We start from the raw sequence: 21,439 nt of genomic DNA, 5'->3' as shown, positions 1-21,439 counted from the left end.
CTGGTGCGCGATCGGTTCAGCTTTGGGGGCGGGGGCGCCAGGCTGGGACCGGGGAGCGGTTCTGGCCGCCCAAGTGCCCCCGCACCCGCCCAATCCTGTGGGTTTGGCAAAGCAGCTGGCAGGGGCATTAAGGCCCATTAGCAAAAGCGAGGTTGCTGGGAGCCGAGTGGAGGGAGCCAGGAGGCTGGGAGGTGGTGTGTGTGTTGTGGCGGAGCCGGGGGGTGGGGGTGGGGGTGGGAGGCCTTCTCAGCTGCCACAGCCTTCGGAGCAGGTGGTCAGCACGTGCGGAAGGGGCAGGGTGGGGGGTAGGGAAAGGGGAGAAGGAGGGTCCCCGCAACAGATGGCCCAGGCAGGACTGGGGCTTTCAGACAACAGGGTAGGAGGGGGGCTGGCCATCTGCACCTGGAGGCAGCCTGCGAGCTCCTCTCCCTCCCGCCTCAGCGCACAGAAAAGAGCTGGGGGAAGGGGAGGGCCACTTTTATTAGGACCAAAGATTCAGACACCGGCCACATCTGGGGGAGACCTGACGCAGAGGTCAGGGGCTCCCCGTCTAGGTGAGTCTGATCTCCACAATGGCAGTGCGGAGGGGCCTAAGGCTCTCTCACATGTTGGCAGACATAAATTAATAGCTGGGTGGAGTTCCTGGATGCTCCCTTTGGAGTGGGGAGAGCAGGATATGGGGCTATGAAGCTGGAGTTCCCTAGTCCCAAGCCCAAGGTGGGTCCCCAGACCTGCAGCAGAGAGGGAAGGAGGCCTCAGAGCAGGGGATGGCCTGCTATGGGGCTGGAATCCCGAGATGGAGTCTCTGAGGGGTTGGAGCAGACATCCCTCCGGTTAGGAGGCTTCGGGCAGTGGCTATGCCTGGCGACTGGCCCAGTAGCGGTGGTAGGTGTCCTGGAAGAGGTCCCGGCAGGCGATGTGGGCATGGAGGCGGGCACAGGCCAGGAAAGCCCCTGCCAGCTTTCTGTGCAGGGCATAGGTCTCTTCAGGCGGTGGGCGAAGCCGGTGCTGCAGCAGCACAGGGATGAGGCCCTGCACACGGCGGGCAGTATCACCCGCGCCAAAGTCGTAGGGGCCCTGGGTGGCGAAGGGCTCCCCCAGGATCATCACGGCCTCCACGTGGGCGTCCGAGAATGCCTAGGGGTCGGGGAAACCAGAGGCAACCAGTGTGGACATACAGCCCTCCATTCCCCCAGAGTCTCAAGTATAAACACAAGCCCCCAACTCCCCGAAGAATAAGAGGCAGCCTCCACCCCTTCCAGAGCCCCTAAGTGACAAGCAGCCCCCTACTCCTCCCAAAAGAAAGGTCCCTTCCTGTCCTCTCAGGGCCTCCAGTAGACAAAGAGCCCTCACTCTCTCTAGAACAGAGAAGCAGCCTCTGTTCCCCGACCCCTCCGTATCCACCAGCAGTCCCCCATTCCTCCCACTAGAACAGATAAGTGGTGCCCATTTTCTCAGGATTCCTGAGTAGCCAAGCAGCCCCCATTCCCTCATGCTCCCCAGAACCCCCAGTACAGATAAGCAGCCCCCCTTAGAGTCCCTCACTCATCCACAGTTTCCCCAGTAGAGAGAAGCAGCTCCCCATTCCCCCCAAGAGACACCAGCCCCTACTCTCCCAACCTTGGTCTCAAAGCCTGTGAGAAATTTGAGGTCTCGTGATTTCTGCAGGACCCGGTCTCTATCTCCGTTGGCTGCAGCCATCACCACCTGGGGAGACGGATGTGGGCACAGGGTCAGAGGGATCCAAGGAGGGGTCTGGAGGTGGGAGCTAGAAGCTGGGCCCTGCCAGTACCCACTTCTGTTCTCATCTACCTAAGCCCTCTCACCTAGAAGTCTCTCCTTCCCCACCTTACCCCTGTCTGTATCTCTCTCAAGACTGTTCCAGAGCCTGGGGGCTGCAGTGGTCAGGTGTTCTGCCCACCTGGCTGGGAAGGCAGAGCCTGCCTGGAAACTACCACAGTGAAACAGCACAGAGGAAAGCAGATGTCAAGTGGTACCCATGGGTCCAAACACTTAATTGGGCAAGTATGTGATCATGACCCAGAACTGCCTCTGAGGTTGCCATCTCTGTGATCACCTGGTTGATGTCTATTGATGCCTGGTTCCTGCCCTGGACTTGGAGCCCCAGGAAGGCAGGGATCCCGGCTGGGTTTAGTCCCAAGTGGTGCTCACTAAGGAGGCCTTTGGTGAAAACCCCTTGTTTAGCAAATCAGCTAAAGCAGCTGCCCAGCCACGCAGGATGGGCAGGAGTTGAGGGCACATGGACAGACAGAAGTGGGGGCCAGCCTGCTTGGGCTCCATCCCAGCTCTGCCACTTGCTGGCTGACTCTGGGGCAAGTCGCTTTGCTTTTTGGGCCTCTGCTTTCTCATCTGTGAAGTGGGGATGATGAAAGCATCTTCCTTGCCAGGTTCTTGGAGGATGAAGGAGGTCTATCTGTGGAGTGCTTCGCACGGTGCCCGCGTGTAGGAAAGGCCATAAATATTATGAGCTACTATTACTATTAAGAAGTAAATAGGAGGGCCCCTACTTCACAGACAAGGAAACAGGCTCCAAGTGAGGAATAGCAAGGAGAGGAGGGGAACTGGGACGAACCCTTCACCACTGAGCTGCCCCTTCTCGGGAGGAAGGGGAATACGGGATTAAATCTGGCGGTCCTGTTCCGTCCCAGCTCCCCCTGCCCCAGCCTGTCTGGCCATCTGTCACGCCTGTGGTCCTTGGGGGGTCCATGTGACAGGCCTTTCTTAAACTGGAAAAGGCTGGGGAGGCGGCAGGAGGGCCGTGCTGAACAGGCCTGTGGTGGGGAGGGGCAGGGGATGTCCCAACTACCCAGCGAGGCCTCGGCTTTGTGCCTCGAGTGGCCTGCAGAGAGGGCCCCAAGGAGCCTCTGTGTGTGTGTGTGGGGGGGGGTTTACCAATTCCTTCTCGTCCCCATCTAAAGGGTGGCCCCACCATCCCCCAGTCCTCAGGTCAGAACCCCCTCCATCCCCCACCCGCCCAGGCTCCCGGCCTGTCTTAAAAGACCACTCGTTATTCAGGAATTTCCAAATTCTATGTCCCTCCCCTGCTCCAGTCCCTTCCACGGCTCCCCAGGGCACCCGAATAAAGTACAAGGTGCAAAGCATGGCTTCAGAGACCCAGCGTGACTGGGCTGCAGCCTCACTGCTGGCTCCTGCTCTGTCCCCACCTGCCTGCCCAGTCCAAACGTGAACTTCCCTTTGGTCCTCTAGGATCTTACTACTCGGAGTGCGGTCCCTGTACAAGCAGCTTCGGCATCACCCGGGAGCATGTTAGAAAGGCAGCATACTAAGCCTAACTCCAGACCAGAATCTGCATTTTAACATGATCCTGGTGGGGGGGGGGGGGTTCTCGTGCACGTTAAAGTTTGAGAAGTGCTGCTCTAGTCGGAATATCCTTTTCCACCCCTTGGCCTTTGCCCACATTATCTGTCTGGAGTACCCTCCTAGTTTCTTCCTGATTGGTCTCCTCATCCCTCAGGTCTCAACTCTGATGTCTTCTCCTCCAGGAAGCCCTCCCTGACCCCCTAGGTCAGGCCAGGCTCCTCATCCGGTCTCCCTCAGTCCCCCGTGATTCTCCCATCCCAGCCCTGACCACTCTGGTCCTTTCTGTCTGTCCCCCTACTGGACTGTGAGTTTTGTGAAGGCAGAGACCTGGACTGCATTGGTCACTGTTGTCCCCAGTATCGTCTAGAATAGGACTAGGCACAGAGGGGGGGTCAGAGAACGTTTGAATTGATGACCCAGTGATTAGAAGACCTGGGTTGAGGGGCTTCCCTGGTGGTGCAGTGGTTAAGAATCCGCCTGCCAATGCAGGGGACACGGGTTCAAGCCCTGGTCCGGGAAGATCCCACATGCCACGGAGCAACTAAACCTGTGGGCCACAACTACTGAGCCTGTGCACCACAACTACTGAAGCCCACGCACCTAGAGCCCGTGCTCCGCAACAAAGAGTAGCCCCTGCTCGCCACAACTAGAGAAAGCCCTCATGCAGCAATGAACTCAACGCAACCAAAAAAAAAGGAAGACCCAGGTCGAATGTCCAATCTCAACAAATTAATGAGATGGTGTTTTCTGTGGGCTCTGAGACAAATCAACCTCTGTGGGTGGGAAGGATGGGCAACATAAAGTGAGGAAACACTTCTCAAAGAGAGAACTGCTCACTAGGGAGCAGCTGGAGGGGAGGTATGTGAGCACAAGGCTGGACGCCAAGGCCCTGGACAGCATCGGGTGTGGGGGGCTGACAGGCTGGCCATCGTGGGCCTTTCTCTTAAGAGGCAGCTAGTGAGGGGTTGGGAACACGGGCTGTGTAACCAGACTCCCTGAGTTACAATCCCAGGTCTGCTGTGACCTTGGGCAAGTGACTTAACGTCTCAGAGCCCCAGTTACTTCCTCTGTAAAATGGGGTTAAAAATGGTCCTCACCTCATAGAGTTGCTTTCTGGTTCAGATCAGCTACTACGTGTACAGCACTTAAAACGGTGCCTGACATAATATTAAGTGCTTGGTATTTGTTAGCTGCTATTAATATCACTATTATTTATTTCTTCATTCCAGATACTGTGTTTCTCCTTCTCTACAAGCCTTACTATCTGGCTTGAGGCTCGACCCTTCAGAGACTCCAGGATTGGGGGAACTCACCTCGATATAATGGTCTGTGAATTCAGTCCCAAATTCCCGGCTTGCACCAAAGTCCAGCAAGATCACCTGGAAATGAATGGTGAAAGCGACACTGGGAGTCCACCAGTGCTCCCCATTGTCTATGGGGGTGCCAGGGTCTGTCCCTCTCTCCCCACACGCTGCCCCTCCTGCCCAAGTCCCCGCCCAGCTGCCTCCCCTGGGCTCCTGGCTTCCGGTCTCCACACATCGATCCACCCCCACGTGAAGCTGAAGGGACCTGGTTTTTATTTTTGGGGTCCTAGTTGTTTTTATAATAACATGTTTTAGGCTCAGAAAAAAAAAAATCTGGAGAATAATAAAATATATGGGAACCACACCCACAAATCCTACCACCCAGTTTAAAATATAAAATACTACCAATCTAAGTGGGGCCTGATCCTACCTCCCCCCATCCCCACCCTCTCTTCCAGGGTCACCACTTTCCTGAAATTATTTTTATTATTAAATTGTTTCCTGAAATTCCCATGCACGTGTTGCTATGTTTTCTATACATATGTGGATCCATGAACAAAACATACTAATGTTTTGCATATCTTAAAACGTCATTTAAATGGTATTTATAATAGGCTGCAAGTTCTTTGTGTTCGACATGGTTTTGCAATTCATCCCCATCACTCTAGCTCATTCATTTCTTCACCGCCGTGTAAGATTTTGTTGCATGAATATATCATAGTTATCTGCTTGATGGGCACTGTGGTTATTTCTAGGTTTTGCTATTAGAAGCAGTGCTCGCAGATGTAGAGAACAAACATATGGATACCAAGGGGGGAAAGGGGCGGGGTGGGGTGGGGTGAGGTGGGGAGGTGGTGGTGGGATGAACTGGGAGATTGGGATTGACATCTATACACTAATATGTATACAACAGATAACTAATAAGAACCTGTTGTATAAAAAAATAAATAACATAAAATTCAAAAAAAAGGGACTTCCCTGGTCGCGCAGTGGTTAAGAATCCGCCTGCTAATGCAGGGGACACAGGTTCGATCCCTGGTCCGGAAAGATCCCACATGCCACGGAGCAACTAAGCCCGTGTGCCACAACTACTGAGCCTGCGCTCTAGAGCCCATGAGACACAACTACTGAGCCCACGTGCCACAACTGCTGAAGCCCATGCACCTAGAACCCGTGCTCCGCAACAGGAGAAGCCCGCGCACCACAATGAAGACCCAACGCAACCAAAAATTAATTAATTAATTATTAATTTTAAAAATTTAAAATAAGTAAATAAAATAATGTAGATAAAATGAACCAAATAAAGTTGAAATGTTTAAAAAACGGCAAAAAAAAAAAAGCAGTACCCCATGAACATGTGTGTAAGTTTCTCTACAACAGTGGAGTTCAAACTGTTTATCATAACCCACAGCAAGAAATGAAGATTAGGGGCTTCCCTGGTGGTGCAGTGGTTAAGAATCCACCTACCAATGCAGGGGACACAGGTTCAAGCCCTGGGCCAGGAAGATCCCACATGCTGCGGAGCAACTAAGCCCGTGTGCCACAACTACTGAGCCTGCGCTCTAGAACCCACACGCCACAACTACTGAGCCCACGTGCTGCAACTACTGAAGCCCACGTGCCTGGTGTCCATGCTCTGCAACAAGAGAAGCCACCGCAGTGAGAAGCCCACCCACCACAACGAAGAGTAGCCCCCGCTCGCCACAACTAGAGAAACCCTGCGCGCAGCAACGAAGACCCAATGCGGCCAAAAATAAATAAATAAATATAATAAAGTTATAAAAAAAAAAAAAAAGAAATGCAGATTGTCCTGGGCACCAGTGCACATGCACATATAAACATAAAACAAAAGTGTCCTGACATAATATGCATCCCTCCCATCTGCAACACATTCTATCCTTTTAAAACAAAAACTGCTGTTGAGACCCAGTAAATTGACGTCAGGCCTCTTATCACCACACCCGAGGAAGGAAAACACCCACCCTGGGGTGCGAGCCTTGGAGGGATGCAGGCTGTCTGTGCACTTGGGGGGAAGAGGGTGTCAAGGGACCGAGGCTGGACTAAGTGGGGTCATGTCACACTCAGCACAGGGCTCACTTGATCCTGAGGGCGTTGGAAGCTGTAGAAGGGACAGCTTGGCCAGATGTGTGTTTTAGAAAGACCCCTCTGGGGACAGAACGGCACAGACCACTTTGGAGAGCCACTTAGCAACCATGCACGCTGTGAGTTTTTCAGTCCCAACTGTCACCCCCAGGCCTTTGGACAGCCTGTGTCCTTTGCCAAGTATGCTCCTCCCTGCTCCTTAGATGGCTGTCCTTCTCTTATCTTTCTGCTTTCACCTTCCTTGGCCCCACCCACTCCAGGCAGGGTCAGCCACTTTTCCTGGCTTCCCACCGCCCCCTGTGCCTCCCCCATCACTGGCCCCTCGCCTGTGCTTCCTCAACAAGGGATTAACTACAGGTCACACTTTCTGGTGATGGGTCCCTGCATTGGACTGGGAACTCTGGGAAGGCAAGGATCAGGTTGTCTTGGCATCACTTTCAAGAGACAGTAGGTGCTTGGTGTGTTCTAAATGAATGATGGGTGTGGTAATGATGACTGTCTTGCAAAAGTGGTGCTCCCTCTTCTCCACTGCCACTAGGAAGCCACTGCCTAGCCAGGGACTCCATTTCCCAGCATCCCCTGCATCTAGACTAGCCCCATGACCAGTTCTTATCGGTGGAATGGTGACGGGAACGATGGGTCACTTCCAGCCAAAGCAGTTAGACAGTGGGTTACCCTCTCAACCTCGCTTTCCCCTTGCACTGGAAAGAGAGCCTTTCAAGTCCTAGGGGATGGCACACTCACAAAAGGGAAGGAGCCTGGGTCCCTGACGCACTGCATGGAGGAGGGCCACTCCAGCCTGTTACATGGGTAATCAACTACTACTGTGTTGAGCTACTGCCATATTGGGAAATACCTGTTACAGCAGCTAACGTACCCTGACGCACAACACAAGGAACCAACCTGGTGGCTGGAGGCATCATACAGGAAGTTGGCCCAGTTGGGGTCCGTCTGCATGAATCGGAACTCAAACAGCTCCCGAAGACAAAGCCTCAGGAGCTGGAAGCAGATCTGGGGTGGGAAGAAGGAGTAACAGACATCTCAGAGCCATGTGCCCCTGTAAAGCCCTCTGAGGCCTGGAGAGGGACCATGGGTCCCTGTCAGCTGTGCCCCAGAGCAGCACCCTCCCTACTGTCCCATGAGCCCCACGTACCTGGTTCCGGATGTCCTGGCTCAAGCCCTGGCACTGGTCCAGCGGGACCCCTACAGCCAGCTCCATGCCCAGCACCCGCGTCGTGCACAGCTCCTGAATAACGGCTGGCACCCGAAAGAAGGGGTCGTCTGCCAACAGCCGCCTGGGGCAGATGGGAGGGGCGGGGATGGGACTTCACACTTCAGGCCCCTGTGGCCCTGCTCGAGGCCTCCCCCTCCTCTGAGGAGTCTTCCATGAACAGTCTTTGTCTTGCCTTTCCTCCTGCCCTTCTCTTTCCTGTCTGTCTGGAGTGATGGCCAATACCTGGTTGGATGGACGTTCATTCAGACATTTCATTCATCCACTCATTCACCAAATATCTCCATGGCACCCACTCTGTGTCTGCCCCTAAGCTGGGTGCTGCTGGAGACCCAATTACCCCCTCCCTTCCGGAAACACTTCTCTGTTGGTCGCCCCGGGATGAACTCAGTGTATTAATTAAGCTTGGTGAGCATGACTTTCTCATCAACTTATCAATTAATCCATCCAAAAAACAGTCACTCGTATACAAATCTCCGAGTCCACAGTGATGCTCACTGGCCGCTCCTTGGAGTCATTATTCTGAACGCTGGCTATTAAAGGGAAAGGACCTTTCTCGGTGTCCATCCCTGTGCTGGATGATGCTGGGTGACAGAGCAGTAGATGAGCCCCAGGTGTGACCCCCCCACACACACACACAGCAGAGACCACACTCTAACAAACAGACCAATAATAGATTGAGATAGGTGTGTCAACGGAAGATGTGGGAGGCAAAGAATATGAGCGAGCTCTCTGGTTGGGGACCTGTGGGATGGCTGGAGTTGGGGGCTGGGGGGACAGGGAGATGGGGAGGAGCCGGGGAAATGAGAAATGATGTGGGTTTTATCCTAACAGCACTGGGAAATCCTGTGAGGTGGTGGTCTCCCCAGATCCCACACTGGAGTGCTCTGTCCCAGCCCACCTGACACTCTCCATCTCCAGGTCCTGCTTTGGGGGCTTGTACTTTTGTCCTTGTTTATCAGATCTCTGACGTTTGATCTGCTCCTCACAGGGCAGGACTCTGCTGAGCGTTCAGTCAGCACAATTCCCTTTTATCCTCACTCCCCCTGAGGAGGACGCTCTCCTAAGGCCACTGGGCAGATTAAGGCCACCCAGCCTGTTAAGGGCTGACCCAGGATTGGATCCTGATTGGATCCCACATCTGAGCCCATGCCCCTAACCATTGCCTTCTACTGCCCTTTCTCTGGCTTCGTATCTACAGAGCCGGGCTCAGTGAACGTGCGGGCCATGCTCCACGCTGCGGAAGGTCTCGCTGAGGTGTAATTGATTGCCGCTTATCGTGACGCCGCTAAGATACAACCACTGTGCCGTGTGGCTGTAGTTCATTCATTTCTGATGCTGTACGAATTGTGCTGACGAGCATACCGTGACTTCTTTATCCACCCTGTTGGGATGAATTTGATAGATTTGGGTTGTTTCCAGTTTGGGGCTGTTGCGGCTCTGAGTATTCTCGAAGTCTGATGGTGTGTACTGGCATTAAGGGTCACTGGAGTATTTAGCCAGGAGGGCAACTGTTGGGTTGGATGTGAACACTGAGGCTTGATGAGGCCCAACCATTCTCCAAAATGCTTGTATCAATTTCTCCCTCTGTCCACAGTGTGCAAAGGATGCCCTGGAGCCCCGTTCTCTCCAACTCTGGACACAGACAGACTGCTTCATCTCTGTTAGTCCGGTGGGTGTAACGGTATCTCGTGTGACGGACTGCCTGTTGACAAGTCTGTCTCCCCCATCAGACTGCAGTGGTTCTGCGTCCCATTTGACAGATGAGAAAGTAGAGACATTTAGAGAGAAGAAGTGACCTGCCTAAGCTCACAGAGGACACAGGGTGTGAACGAAGTAATGAGTGAAGGCATGGATGGATGAACAAATGAAGAGAAAGAGTCTGCCAGCCCTACCCCAGGGCTCCAGCTGCCGGAGGCTGTGAGGGCATCCACCTCCCTCTCAGCCCGGGAGGGAAGCTGGAGGGAGGAAGGGGGCCTCCAGGGGCCTATAGGGGCCTCAGCTCACCTGAAGTTCTGGGCGCAAGCCGCCTCACGACGGTAGTCACATTCCAAAGCCAGCTCCCGCTGCAAGGCCTGCAGGCTCTGCTCTGCAAACAGGCCTGAGGGGCGGCAGCCGTGTCAGACAGGGAAGGCCACAGCCTGCCCCTCGCCCCCTGCCCGACCCCTCAGGCTCCCACTCAGGGACGTCTTCTCTTGCCAGTCGTGCCTCTCACTCTGTCCCTGTCTCACCATCCCTCACGCCGCCCACTCCGTGCCTTTTACCCACACTGTCTGGCCACGCACTCCCCCGTCCTTCACACAACTGCGGGCTCCACGGAAGCCTCTCTGCTCGGGTCTTTCTCTGGCACACACAGCGGTCCTTAGGCCCCTATCGTAGTCACATCTGCCGCCTATTCTCTGTCCATTTTTCTTTCTTAAAAATATTTTGGCCGCACCTCGTGGCATGTGGGATCTTAGTTCCCATCTTAGTTCCCTGACCAGGGATCGAACCTGGGCTCCCTGCAGTGGCAGCGTGGAGTCCTAACCACTGGACCACCAGGGAAGTCCCTCTCTGTCCTTTTTTTCATACTCTCTCACACTGCTCTCAGTGTCTGAAGCTTACTTCTGGGCCTGACTCCCTCCCTCTCTCCCTCGCTCGCTCTCTCGTGCGCGCACACACACACACACCTCTGCTCCATCTACCCCAGGCGCTGTCTCACATGCTGTGACACACACACGAGGTCCCACTTACGCTCCCTTCCTGTTTCTGTGGTTCTTTCTCAGGCCTCCAGTCCCTCTCCACACACCCCCTGTGTGTCTGTTTCTGGATTTCTGTCTGGGCTCCTGTTGGCATCTCCGAGTTTGTCTTTTTCTCACACGCCCATACTACTCTGGGCTTTCCCCGCCGTGGTGTCCCTTTGTTCTGTCTCAAACACGCAGACTGAGGCGTTCACTCAGGCTCACACACACAAGGGCACACCCTGCCCCGAGCTGGCCCTCCACCTCCCCCCGCCCCCCCCCCATCTAGCCCCGCTTTCCCTCTTCAGGGCGACCCTCCCACAGTCAGGGTGGATTGGGCGCCTCACCCTCCGGCACGGCCATGCTTATCTTGAGCACCGCCAGCAGGTTCTGGATGTCGCTCTGGATGCTCTGGGCGACGCCTGGGTACTGGGAGGGGAGGAGGGGAGGAGGATGGGAGTCACCCCTCTGGGGCGGCCGGGTGCCCAGCCCACCCCCACCCCACCTCCCCTCTCACCTGGATCTTCACGGCCACCTCTGTCCCATCCCTCAGCACGCCCTGGTGCACCTGCCCGATTGAGGCAGCAGCAAAGGGCACCTCCTCCAGAGAGGCCACCTTGGCCTGCCAGTCCCTGCCGAGCTCCTCTTCCAGAACTCTCTGGGGGTAGTGGTCATGACAATCATCACCATGGTTTCAGGCAGCCGGGTTCACATTCTGTGCTAAGCGCTTTGCACGTTAATAACCCTGCTCACCACACGTGGGGCCCTGGGCCAAGCTCTTGGCCGCTACCCCACTTTACAGATGAGGAAACTGAGGCTCAGAGAGACCTCCTGACCAAGGTGATGAGCCAGGCGCTGGCAGACTGGGAGGCCCAGCTTGAGCCCATACTCCCGAGGCCGTGTGGGCTGATGTGTGGGTTGCTATTATGTAAGGTTGAGATTGATAATAATCCTTCATTATACCCATATATTGTATTACTAACTCAAAAGTTAATGTGATAAAGAAGAACTAAAATTTACGGAGGGCTTCCTGTGGGCTGGGCCCTATATAAAGTGGCTCAGAGAAGGGCAGTAATTGCCCAGGGTCACATGGCAAGGGAGCCAAACAGAGCTCAGAAGGCAGGCAGCTGGATGCCAGATTCCACACCCTTGCCCAGGCATTTACTCAGTGCCTGGCGCTGTGCCAGTCTATTTACACACTCCCTCCTTTAATTAAAAGACCGGTAATAAGAACAGGTAACACCTGCATGTCACTCACGGGGTGTCGGGGACCCTTCAAAGTGCTTTACACATACACTGATTTCCATAGCCCCATGATGTGGCCGTTGCTATCACTACCACCAATCACAGATGAGGTAACCGAAGCACAGAGCGGGCAGGCCACACGTCTCACCGCACAGGTAGTAAGTGGTAGAGCCAGGGTTTGAACTCCCGAAGTCTGGTCCCTGACCACAGCACTTCACCGCTTTTTTTTTTTTTTTTTTTTTTTGCAGTACGCAGGCCTCTCATCGTTGCGGCCTCTCCCGTTGCGGAGCACAGGCTCCAGATGCCCAGGCTCCGCGGCATGTGGGATCTTCCCGGACCGGGGCACGGACACGTGTCCCCTGCATCGGCAGGCAGACTCTCAACCACTGCGCCACCAGGGAAGCCCATTCACCACCTTTTGAACAGCCCTGAGCCTGCCAGGAACTCGACTAAGTGCTCTACACCATTCTCTCATTTACTCATCACAACAGTCCTATGAGACGTGTGCTTTAGTGGTCCCCATTTAACAGATGGGGACACAGGCTCAGAGTGAGACGGGGAGCACAGCCATGAAGACGGGAGGGCCAGGCAGGTGGAGCACGCCTCCCTCGCCAGCCTTTCCCCCTCTGGGCGCTCACCTGCAGCTGCCAACGGGGCATGAAGTCGGCGCTCTGGCGAACCCGCTCGAAGATGCGCTGCAGCTGGGGGCTGATGAAGCTGTTGTCTTGGGAGACATCGGGAAGAGGCAAGCAGTGAGGGGTGAGGCCAGGAGGGGCCCCTGTGGGAGTCTGAAGTTGGGGCTTGGTGGTAGGTGGGGTAGGGTGGAACTGAGGTCAGGGGTCAGGAGTCAAGGGTTATGCTGTACCCTGGATGCTGAGCATTTGGCCAACCTTGAGGGCAGCCCCCCGAACCGTACACAAGGTCTGCACAATCCGCTCGGCATTGGCCTCCGAAAGTAAAAAGCTGGAGCCCGGCCGGGAGCCTCCCTCTGGGGTGGAGAGAATAATCATTAGTATGGCAACCACAAAAATAATCAGTATGACACCATTGCACACCTACCAGAACGGCTAAGACAAAAAAGACAATACCAAGTGTTGACAAAGATGTGGAGCACCTCGACACTGCCAATGAGACTGCCATGGCCCAAGCCCTTTGGAAAGCAGCTGGGAAGTTTCCAGTAAAGCACACACCTATACCTGATGCAATTTGCCTCCTAGGTATATCCCCAAGAGAAAGGCATAAATGTGTCCACCAACAGATACTCCAAGAAGGCTCACGGTAGCATTATTCATAACAGTCCCAAACTGGAAACAACCCAAATGACCATGAGTAGAATGAACAAAGGAACTGTGGAATAGTCACAGGGGGACTATTAGTGTCGAATAAACAACCTACAACCGCTCACAGCAACATGGATGCCTCTCTCAAATAGAATGCTGAGCAAGAAAACCAGACACATACGAGAATACACTGTCTGATTACATGCGTATAAAGGAGCAAGAACAGACAAAACCAATCTCAGGGGGTCAGAAGCCAAGACAGTGGTGACCCTTAATGAGGGGGGAGGTACCAGAATACGGCACGAGAAGAGCTTCTGGAGAACGAGGGCAGCAATTCTCTAAGTGCGTTCTGGGGGCCCCTGAGACCCTTTAGGAGGGTCTGTGAGATCAGAACTATTTTCATAATAATATTAATATGTTATTTGCCCTTTTTTACTCTCATTCACCCACAAATGTTCAGTAGAGTTTTCCAGAAGCTGTGACCTGTCATTTCTCTGACGGCTGATGGAGAGAGAGAGTGTGTGTCTGTGTGTGTGTGTGTATTCTTGTGTTTAAAATTTTTTTCAGTTTTCCTCTCTAATACAGCAAATATCCATAAATACAACCCCACATAAACAAGTTCTTGGGGTTCTCATTCTACTTTTTAATAGCTTTATTGAGATATAATTCATATATGATATAATTCACCCATTTTAAGGTGCACAGTTCAATGGCTTCTAGTATATTCAGTTGTGCAACTATTACCACAATCAATTTCAGAACATTTTCATCACTGCTAACCTGTTAGCAGTTACCCCCTCCCATTTCCCGCATCTGCCTCCCCTTGAGTCCCTGGAAACCATTAATCTACTTTCTGTCTCTGTAGACTTCCCTCTTCTGTACATTTCAGATAAATGGAATCATACGATATGTGGCCTTAAAAAAAAAAATGTGGCCTCTTGTCTCTGCCTTCTTTCACTTAGGATAGTGTTTCAAGATTCAACCAGACAATAGCATGGATCAGTCCTACATTCCTTTTTTTTTTTTTTAATAAATTTATTTTTATTTATTTATTTTTGGCTGTGTTGGGTCTTTGTTTCTGTGCGAGGGCTTTCTCTAGTTCTCTAGTCCTTTCTCTAGTCTTCCCGGACCGGGGCACGAACCCGTGTCCCCTGCATCGGCAGGCAGACTCTCAACCACTGCGCCACCAGGCAAGCCCTACCCGCAACTTTTTATTTTGAAAAAGATCCAAATAGACAGAAAGACTGCATTCGTAGCACCGTGAATACCTGATTCAATGTTTTAACATGCTGCCTCACCCACTTTATCTGTGCGTGTGTACCCAAACACGGACCAATACTTTTGCTGACTGATTTGCACTCCACTTGTGTGAATAATAATAATCCCCTACACAATCACCGTGCCAACATCACACCCAAGAAAATTAACACTAATTCTTGAATACCTACTACCCAGTCATATTCAGATTTTCCCAATCGTCCCCAGAAGTCTTTTTTTTTTTTTTGAAAGTGTTTAGATTTCTATTTCTCTCTTTTTTTTTTTAAATTAATTTATTATTTATTTATTTTTTTGGCTGTGTTGGGTCTCCGTTTCTGTGCGAGGGCTTTCTCCAGTTGCGGCAAGCGGGGGCCACTCCTCATCGTGGTGTGTGGGCCTCTCACTGTCGTGGCCTCTCCCATTGCGGAGCACAGGCTCCAGATGCGCAGGCTCAGTAGTTGTGGCTCACGGGCTTAGTTGCTCTGTGGCATGTGGGATTCTCCCGGACCAGGGCTCGAACCCGTGTCCCCTGCACTGGCAGGCAGATTCTCAACCACTGTGCCACCAGGGAAGCCCACCCAGAAGTCTTTCATAGTTATTTTCTTTTCGAACATCCAACCATGGCTCACACATTCCATTTGTCAGTTATTATCTCTCTAGTCTCTTTTACATCTAGAATATCCACCCGTTTTTGTTTCAAGACATCGACATGTTGCGGAATCATACCCACAAATGCTGATCTCTACACAGCCTAGTCCGTCTCTGTTGTCCACAGACCCTCACCGGCACTCCTGTTTTCACGCTTCCTCTCCTGGTCACAGTTAAGCACTCAACTCTGGATGGCTTACATTTTTTTCTCTCATGACCTGCTTCTACTCAACACCATCCTGACAGCAGCTTCACCCTGTTCTGAGCACTCCACCACGACCCTAAGAGGTGGCTATGTTATCAACAGCTCCATTCTCCAGTTGAGGAAACTGGGGCTCAGAGAGGTGAAGCCACTTACCTCAGGTCACACAGCAAGGCCAGGGTGTGGACCCAGGCAGCGTGGTTCACGTACCTGATTGTACATGTCCTCCGGGCAGGGACTTCTTGGCCATCTCAGCTAGTGCTCCCAGCCCCAAGGTCACAGCCAGTCCTGGGGAGTGAGAGAGGAGCCTGAGTGCCCGCTTGCCCTGGGGAGATCTCCTCCCCCACCCCCTCCCCACCCCACTGACCCTCTCTCCTCTCTGTCTCTCTTTATGTATACCTGTCTCCCAACTCTTTGTAGTCAGCTCTTTGCATCCCTCTGTCTCCAAGTCAGTCTCTTACTCACTCTTTCCCTGCTTGAGGTTCCCTTGGAGGTGAGACTACCTCTTTCTCCATCCCTCTCTCCTTGTCTCTGTCTCCCAGGTTAGTGGTTCTCACCCCTGGCTGCACACAGAGTCACGTGAGGAGCTTTTGTAAATACAATGCCCAGGCCCTACCACTGAGGTTCTGGTTGAACTGGCCTGAGATGAGGTCTCAGAATTCTTTTTCTTTTAAGCATCCCAGATGATTCTAGTGTGCAGCCATGGGTAAGAAGGCCCCGAAATGATCCCCCAGGACTCTCTGTCTTCCTATGACTCCTGTTTCTCTGTCCACATCTCCTCTTCTTCATGCTCACCTCTCCTTTTCTAAGTCAGTTATTTCTCCACCTCTGCCCTTCCGTCCACCCGGCATGTCTGTCTAGGCCTCTTTCCCTCAGTTCTTCCTTTGGATGTTAGCTCTCCGGCTCTGATTTCCTCTGCCTCCTCTGTCTCCTTGTCCTTAAAGACATCTCGAGTCACTCTGCCTCTTTCACTCTCACCATCTCCGTAAATAATTGTAGTTGGCATTTTCTGAGCACTTTTCTCCATGCCAGGAACCATTCCCAGTGCCTTTTATGCATTGACTCATCTTGTCCTCACGCCCTCATGAGAGAAATTTTACAGAAAAGCTTCCATTTTACAGAAAAGGAAATCGAGGCTCAGAGAAGTTAAGTAACTTATCCAGAGTCACAAAGCGAGGATGCGGCAGAATCACCTGTTGAACCCCGCGCAGCCTGGTGCCAAAGCTCTAACCAGTGTATTTGACTCCTTCAATCGGTATCTTTAAAACCTGAACCATGATCCACAGTAAAGAAGACATTCGCATTATAACCGGTAGAGACCGATATATATATAATGTCTCATGAAACAAGACTTTCCCTTACTCTACATGTACACATATTTTCCATTCTTCTTTTCTTCTTTTTTTTTTTAGCTGTGTTGGGTCTTCGTTGCTGTGCGCGGGCTTTCTCTAGCTGTGGCGAGCGGGGGATGCTCTTCATTGCAGTGCGTGGGCTTCTCATTGCGGTGTCTTCTCTTGTTGGGGAACACGAGCTCTAGGTGTGCAGGCTTCAGTAGTTGTGGCACGTGGGTTCAGTAGTTGTGGAGGACCAGGGAAGTCCTCCATTCTTCTTTTTAATGCTGGTTGCAACCTGCTAAATTATTTCATGCAGGGCTTCCCTGGTGGCGCAGTGGTTAAGAGTCCGCCTGCCAATGCAGGGGACACGGGTTCGAGCCCTGGTCCGGGAAGATCTCACATACCGCGGAGCAACTAAGCCCGTGCGCCACAACTACTGAGCCCACGTGCCACAACTACTGAAGCTCACCCACCTAGAGCCGTGCTCCACAAGAGATGCCACTGCAGTGAGAAGCCCGCACACTGCAATGAAGAGTAGCCCCCACCTGCCGCAACTAGAGAAAGCCTGCACGCAGCAGACCCAACACAGCCATAAATAAATAATTAATTAATTAAAAGAAAATTAGTTCGTGCAGGTTGTGACCTGAAGTTTGAATAATTCTGCTGCATGACCCGGGGTCAAGTCACTTCACCTCCCTTAGCCTCCACTTCCTCATCTATAGAACGGAAACAAACACTCATTGATTCAGTGCAGAGACCACATGTGTATGGGGCCCTGCACATTCCAAGTTCTCAATAAACACAACATTCCTCTCTATATCTCTTGGTTCTGCAGGACTTTGCCTTCATTCTTTTCCCATCTCTCCCTCCTCTCTCTGTCTCTGATCCACTCTCTCCCTTGCTTCATTGTGTAAATGTCACCTCCTCTGATCTAGGTCACAATCTCCCACAGTCATACCTACCCCCAAAGCTGGCCAAGCGGCTGATGCGGGAGGTGGGCACCTTGCGCTCTCGAGAACGGTCACTCAGCTGGGAAACGGAGAGAAGGTCTGAGCGGGAAAAGGTGGACACAGCACCCAGGAAGTCCAACCAACCTGCCACCACACCCTTCCCCAAGCTCGGGAGGCCAGCTGCCTTCATGCGGTGTTGCTGGGTGTGGGGCAATGATACCTGGGGCCGGGCTGTCTTCCTGATCCGGGCCTCCCGTGCCTTGCGAATGTCCTCCTCACCCAGGCCCCTGCCAGGTCCATCCTGGTGAAGCTTTTGGGTCCAAGGACCCCCACATGGCCCCTGCAAGAGACGTGAACACCGGTAACGAGTGGAGAACGCACCATCAGCCTGGCCCCTTTAGACCCCTCCCTGTCCTTTGACTCCCTGAAGCCTCCCTAAGCCTCCTCCCCTTGGAGACCCCTCCCCAGCCTCTTACCCAGCAGAGGGGCCCAGGCCCCAGGGCCCCAAAAGGTAGACCAATAGTCCGGCCCCACTGTCCACAGGTCCCCCGTAGTAGGCCCCCCACCTCCAGCCACATTGTCTGGGGGAGAAGAGGAGGGATTATTCGGGTAGGAATGGTGGGACTGACCTCCCTGCTTTGCCCGTCTTTGCCTCACATTCCTCCGTGTCCACCCTAAGACTTCCACCGCCAAAGACTTCCTCCCCTGTTAACAGGCCCCCAGTTTCGCCTGGTTCCCTCTCTCGTTGCTAAGAACCCATAGCTCTTCCCGAACACCTCGTCAAACCACTTTTCCCTGGTCCCACTCCGCGCCGTTGCTAAGGTCCTCCCCTGTTGCTAGACACCCACAGATCCTCCAGGGCTACCTCTCCACTCTGAGCACCACCATCGTTGCTAGGCACCGCCTTCCCCTCGGTTGCTAGGCACCCACAACTCTTCCGGTGTTCCCCCCACCAACCCCGTTACTGGGTACTTCCCCCGGTTGCTAAGCACCCACTCCCCGGCTCTGGGTCAGCTATGCGCGGGGGGTGGGGGTGGGTGGGGGGGCCGGGGTGGGGCGGCTCCTGCATTTCTGGAAGTCTTCTCATGCCCGCCCCCTCCGGTCAGCTAGCAAATGACGGAGGAGCAGATCAGGGGCCTCAGGGTGGGCTGGGCCACGGCCTAAGTGTAGGGTAGGGTGGGCTGGGCCACAGCCGAAGCGCTCACGTGCTGTTTTGTGCCCTTCCACTCACTTCAAAGTGCCTTGTCTGCGGCGGACCTTTTAGTTTCCTACACGTCTATTTTACAAACATTCCTCTCCTTTACAAACTCCACACCTCTCCTTTGCGCGAACATTTTGTCAGCCTCCGTTTTCCTTATTTGTACCCCTAGTAGGCTCAACATCTCTCCTTTGAACACACATCTTCCCAGCAAACATTTCCCTTTCACATGGAGCCCCTCCACTTTGCACACTCACCCTCTGCTTCAAATACCCATATCCTGGTACCCAACCTCCTCCCTTGCACATATGACCCCCCTGCCTTGCTCACCAGCTGTTTCCCTCGGTGTGCATAAACCCCCTCACACCTAGCCCTTTGCACACTGGGCCCCTGTTCCCTCCTACACCCTGCTCTCTCAGCTCCCCGCCCACCTGCAGGATGGTGTGAGTGGGAGCCCTTTGTTTCCTGTAGGCCTGACATTTTCCAGAACACACTCAGCCAAGATTCCCAGTGCTGACTCAGGAGCCTTGGCATCCCAGAAAACCAGCTCCCAGCCCATCTGGGTGTGTGTGTTGTTGATGGGGGAGGGAGGACAGGCTTAAAGCCTGCTTCCTCCCCCCACCACCACGGTAAACTGACTCACCCCTCTTCTCACAGTCTGGAATAGAAGCAGCTGGCTGGGACATCTCTCCCACCACTGGGAGAGAGAATATGACACTCCCCACACAGAACTGCCTCCCTCAAACCCTGTCTAACCCCCTTTGTCAGGAATCAGACCTCCCTGTCTCTGTCCCTGTGCTACGTGACCTCAGAAGAGCCTTAACACTTTCTGGATCTCAGCTTCCCAGCCTGTATGATGCATTAGGGGGACCCTGCTATGACTTCCCATTGGTCTGTAAAGAGATGATTCATTTTAGAGCCCTGGGTCTGTGCCCAATGCCCCTTTCCAGGTGACTGTTTCAAAACAGAAACCACCCCCTGTACTCTTCCAGACACAAGGGTCTGACTCAGGAGCTAGGTGGCAGCTCACTCTTGGGGGCAAAATATATAAAAAGTACCTATGACAATAACTTATCCTACAGGGCTGTGACTCATGGTACCAAGCCTGGTATCAGATACATGAGATCATATCAAATAGCCTGGTGGCTACAAGCAAAGACTACAGGCTGGCAGAGCTCTGAGCCTCAGTGTCCCCATTTATAAAGTGGGGCCATGGCATCCCCTCCTGCTCAGTGTTAGTGAGAAAGGGATGCAGTGAAACAGTGTCTGTAGAGAGGTTGGCACGGAGCTGGTACAGAACAAGAGCTCTATACATGAGAGAAATTTGTTATAGAAAAAGTATTCTTTTCAAAATTTCTACTGAGCGCTTACCATTTGCTTTTCTAGGCACTGGGGACACAGCAAGGAACAATACAGGCAAAAATCTTTGCCCTCTTGGTGCTGGCTTCTGGTGAGAGGCACAATAAAATACATAAGTATATGTAATAAGGTGACACTTGTTAAAGAGAAAAACAAACCAGGGAAGGGCAGGGAGAGGAGGGAAGAGTGTGCGTTTAAATAGGGTGGAAAGGAAAGGCCTCACTGAGGAGACATCGTTTGAGTAAAGACCTGAAGGAGGTGAGGGAAGGAGCGATTGAAATAGCTGAGCAAAGAATGTTCCAGGCAGAGGGAACAACCAGTGTAAAGTCCCTGTGCTGAAGATATCTCAGAGAAATAGCAAAGATGCCAATGGGCAGAGTGAGTAAGGGGAAAAGGATTCGATGAGGTCTGGGAGGTAAGCAGAGCCAGCTCAGGTATGGTGAAGACTGTGGCTTTTTCCCTGAGTAGAATGGCAACCACTGAGGATTCTGAGCAGAGGCAGGACTGATTTACAGAAAATATTCTTACTTCCGGCTCTTCTTCCAACACCCCCAGCCTCAAAATCAAGTTGTATCACTCGATAGTGACCAAAGGGACTTCCCTGGTGGTCCAGTGGGTAAGGCACTCCCAATGCAGGGGGCCGGGGTTTGATCCCTGGTCAAGGAAATAGATCCCGCATGCATGCTGCAACTAAGACCTGGCTCGGCCAAAATAAAAAAAAAAATAAATATTAAAAAAAAATAGTGACCAAAGACCCAAATTTTGGATTAGATGGGCCAAAGTTCAAATCTACACAATTGAGATGGGTGATCTTTTTTTCCCCTTTTTTTGGCCTCTCCAGGCGGCTTGCTGGATCTTAATTCCCCGTCAAGGGATCGAACCCAGCCCCCCTGCAGTGGAAGCACAGAGTCCTAACCATTGGACTGTCAGAATTCCCTAGATGTGTGATCTTGACTCACCGCTTTGCCTTTCTGTGCCTGTTTCCTTGGCGGTGCAATGGGGATGATGATCAACCCTACCTTACAAGATTTTGGGTATAAAGCGGTAAGTACAGCGCCTGGCACAAAGCAAGTATACAAATGTAAATGCTGTTGTAAATAAATAAAAATCCCCATAACAACCCTTTTTACAGATGGGGAAATGGAGGCTCTGAAGAGACAAGTCTGTTGGGAGAGGTCATCCAGGAAGTAAGTGCTGGAGCCAAGCTTTGAAACCAGGCGTTCTAGCTTCAGAGATTAAGACCCTGGTTTTGCCCGTCATTTAACC

General features: G+C 52.7%; 1 protein-coding gene and 1 non-coding gene across 2 annotated transcripts; both read right to left on the bottom strand.

The window, feature by feature from the left end:
• Positions 1-855: 855 nt before the first annotated feature.
• COQ8B (coenzyme Q8B) lies at positions 856-18,194 on the bottom strand. The gene is made up of 14 exons (XM_065898314.1): positions 18,093-18,194; positions 17,837-17,956; positions 17,629-17,695; positions 15,543-15,620; positions 12,811-12,933; positions 12,584-12,669; positions 11,218-11,358; positions 11,048-11,129; positions 9,988-10,081; positions 7,903-8,044; positions 7,653-7,760; positions 4,656-4,721; positions 1,621-1,707; positions 856-1,137 (listed from the first exon to the last, which is right to left on the bottom strand). Exons 1-14 carry the CDS (start codon positions 18,192-18,194, stop codon positions 856-858), a joined length of 1,578 nt encoding a protein of 525 aa, XP_065754386.1.
• On the bottom strand, positions 10,452-10,524 carry TRNAG-GCC (transfer RNA glycine (anticodon GCC)). Its single transcript has one exon. It is a non-coding gene; the product is annotated as a tRNA-Gly (tRNA).
• Positions 18,195-21,439: the final 3,245 nt, after the last annotated feature.

The sequence above is a fragment of the Phocoena phocoena genome, chromosome 20 (genome assembly GCF_963924675.1).
Source record: "Phocoena phocoena chromosome 20, mPhoPho1.1, whole genome shotgun sequence".
NCBI lineage: Eukaryota > Metazoa > Chordata > Mammalia > Artiodactyla > Phocoenidae > Phocoena > Phocoena phocoena.
The sequence above is the reverse complement of the archived record's forward strand: the minus strand, read 5'-3'. Positions and strand labels throughout refer to the sequence as shown.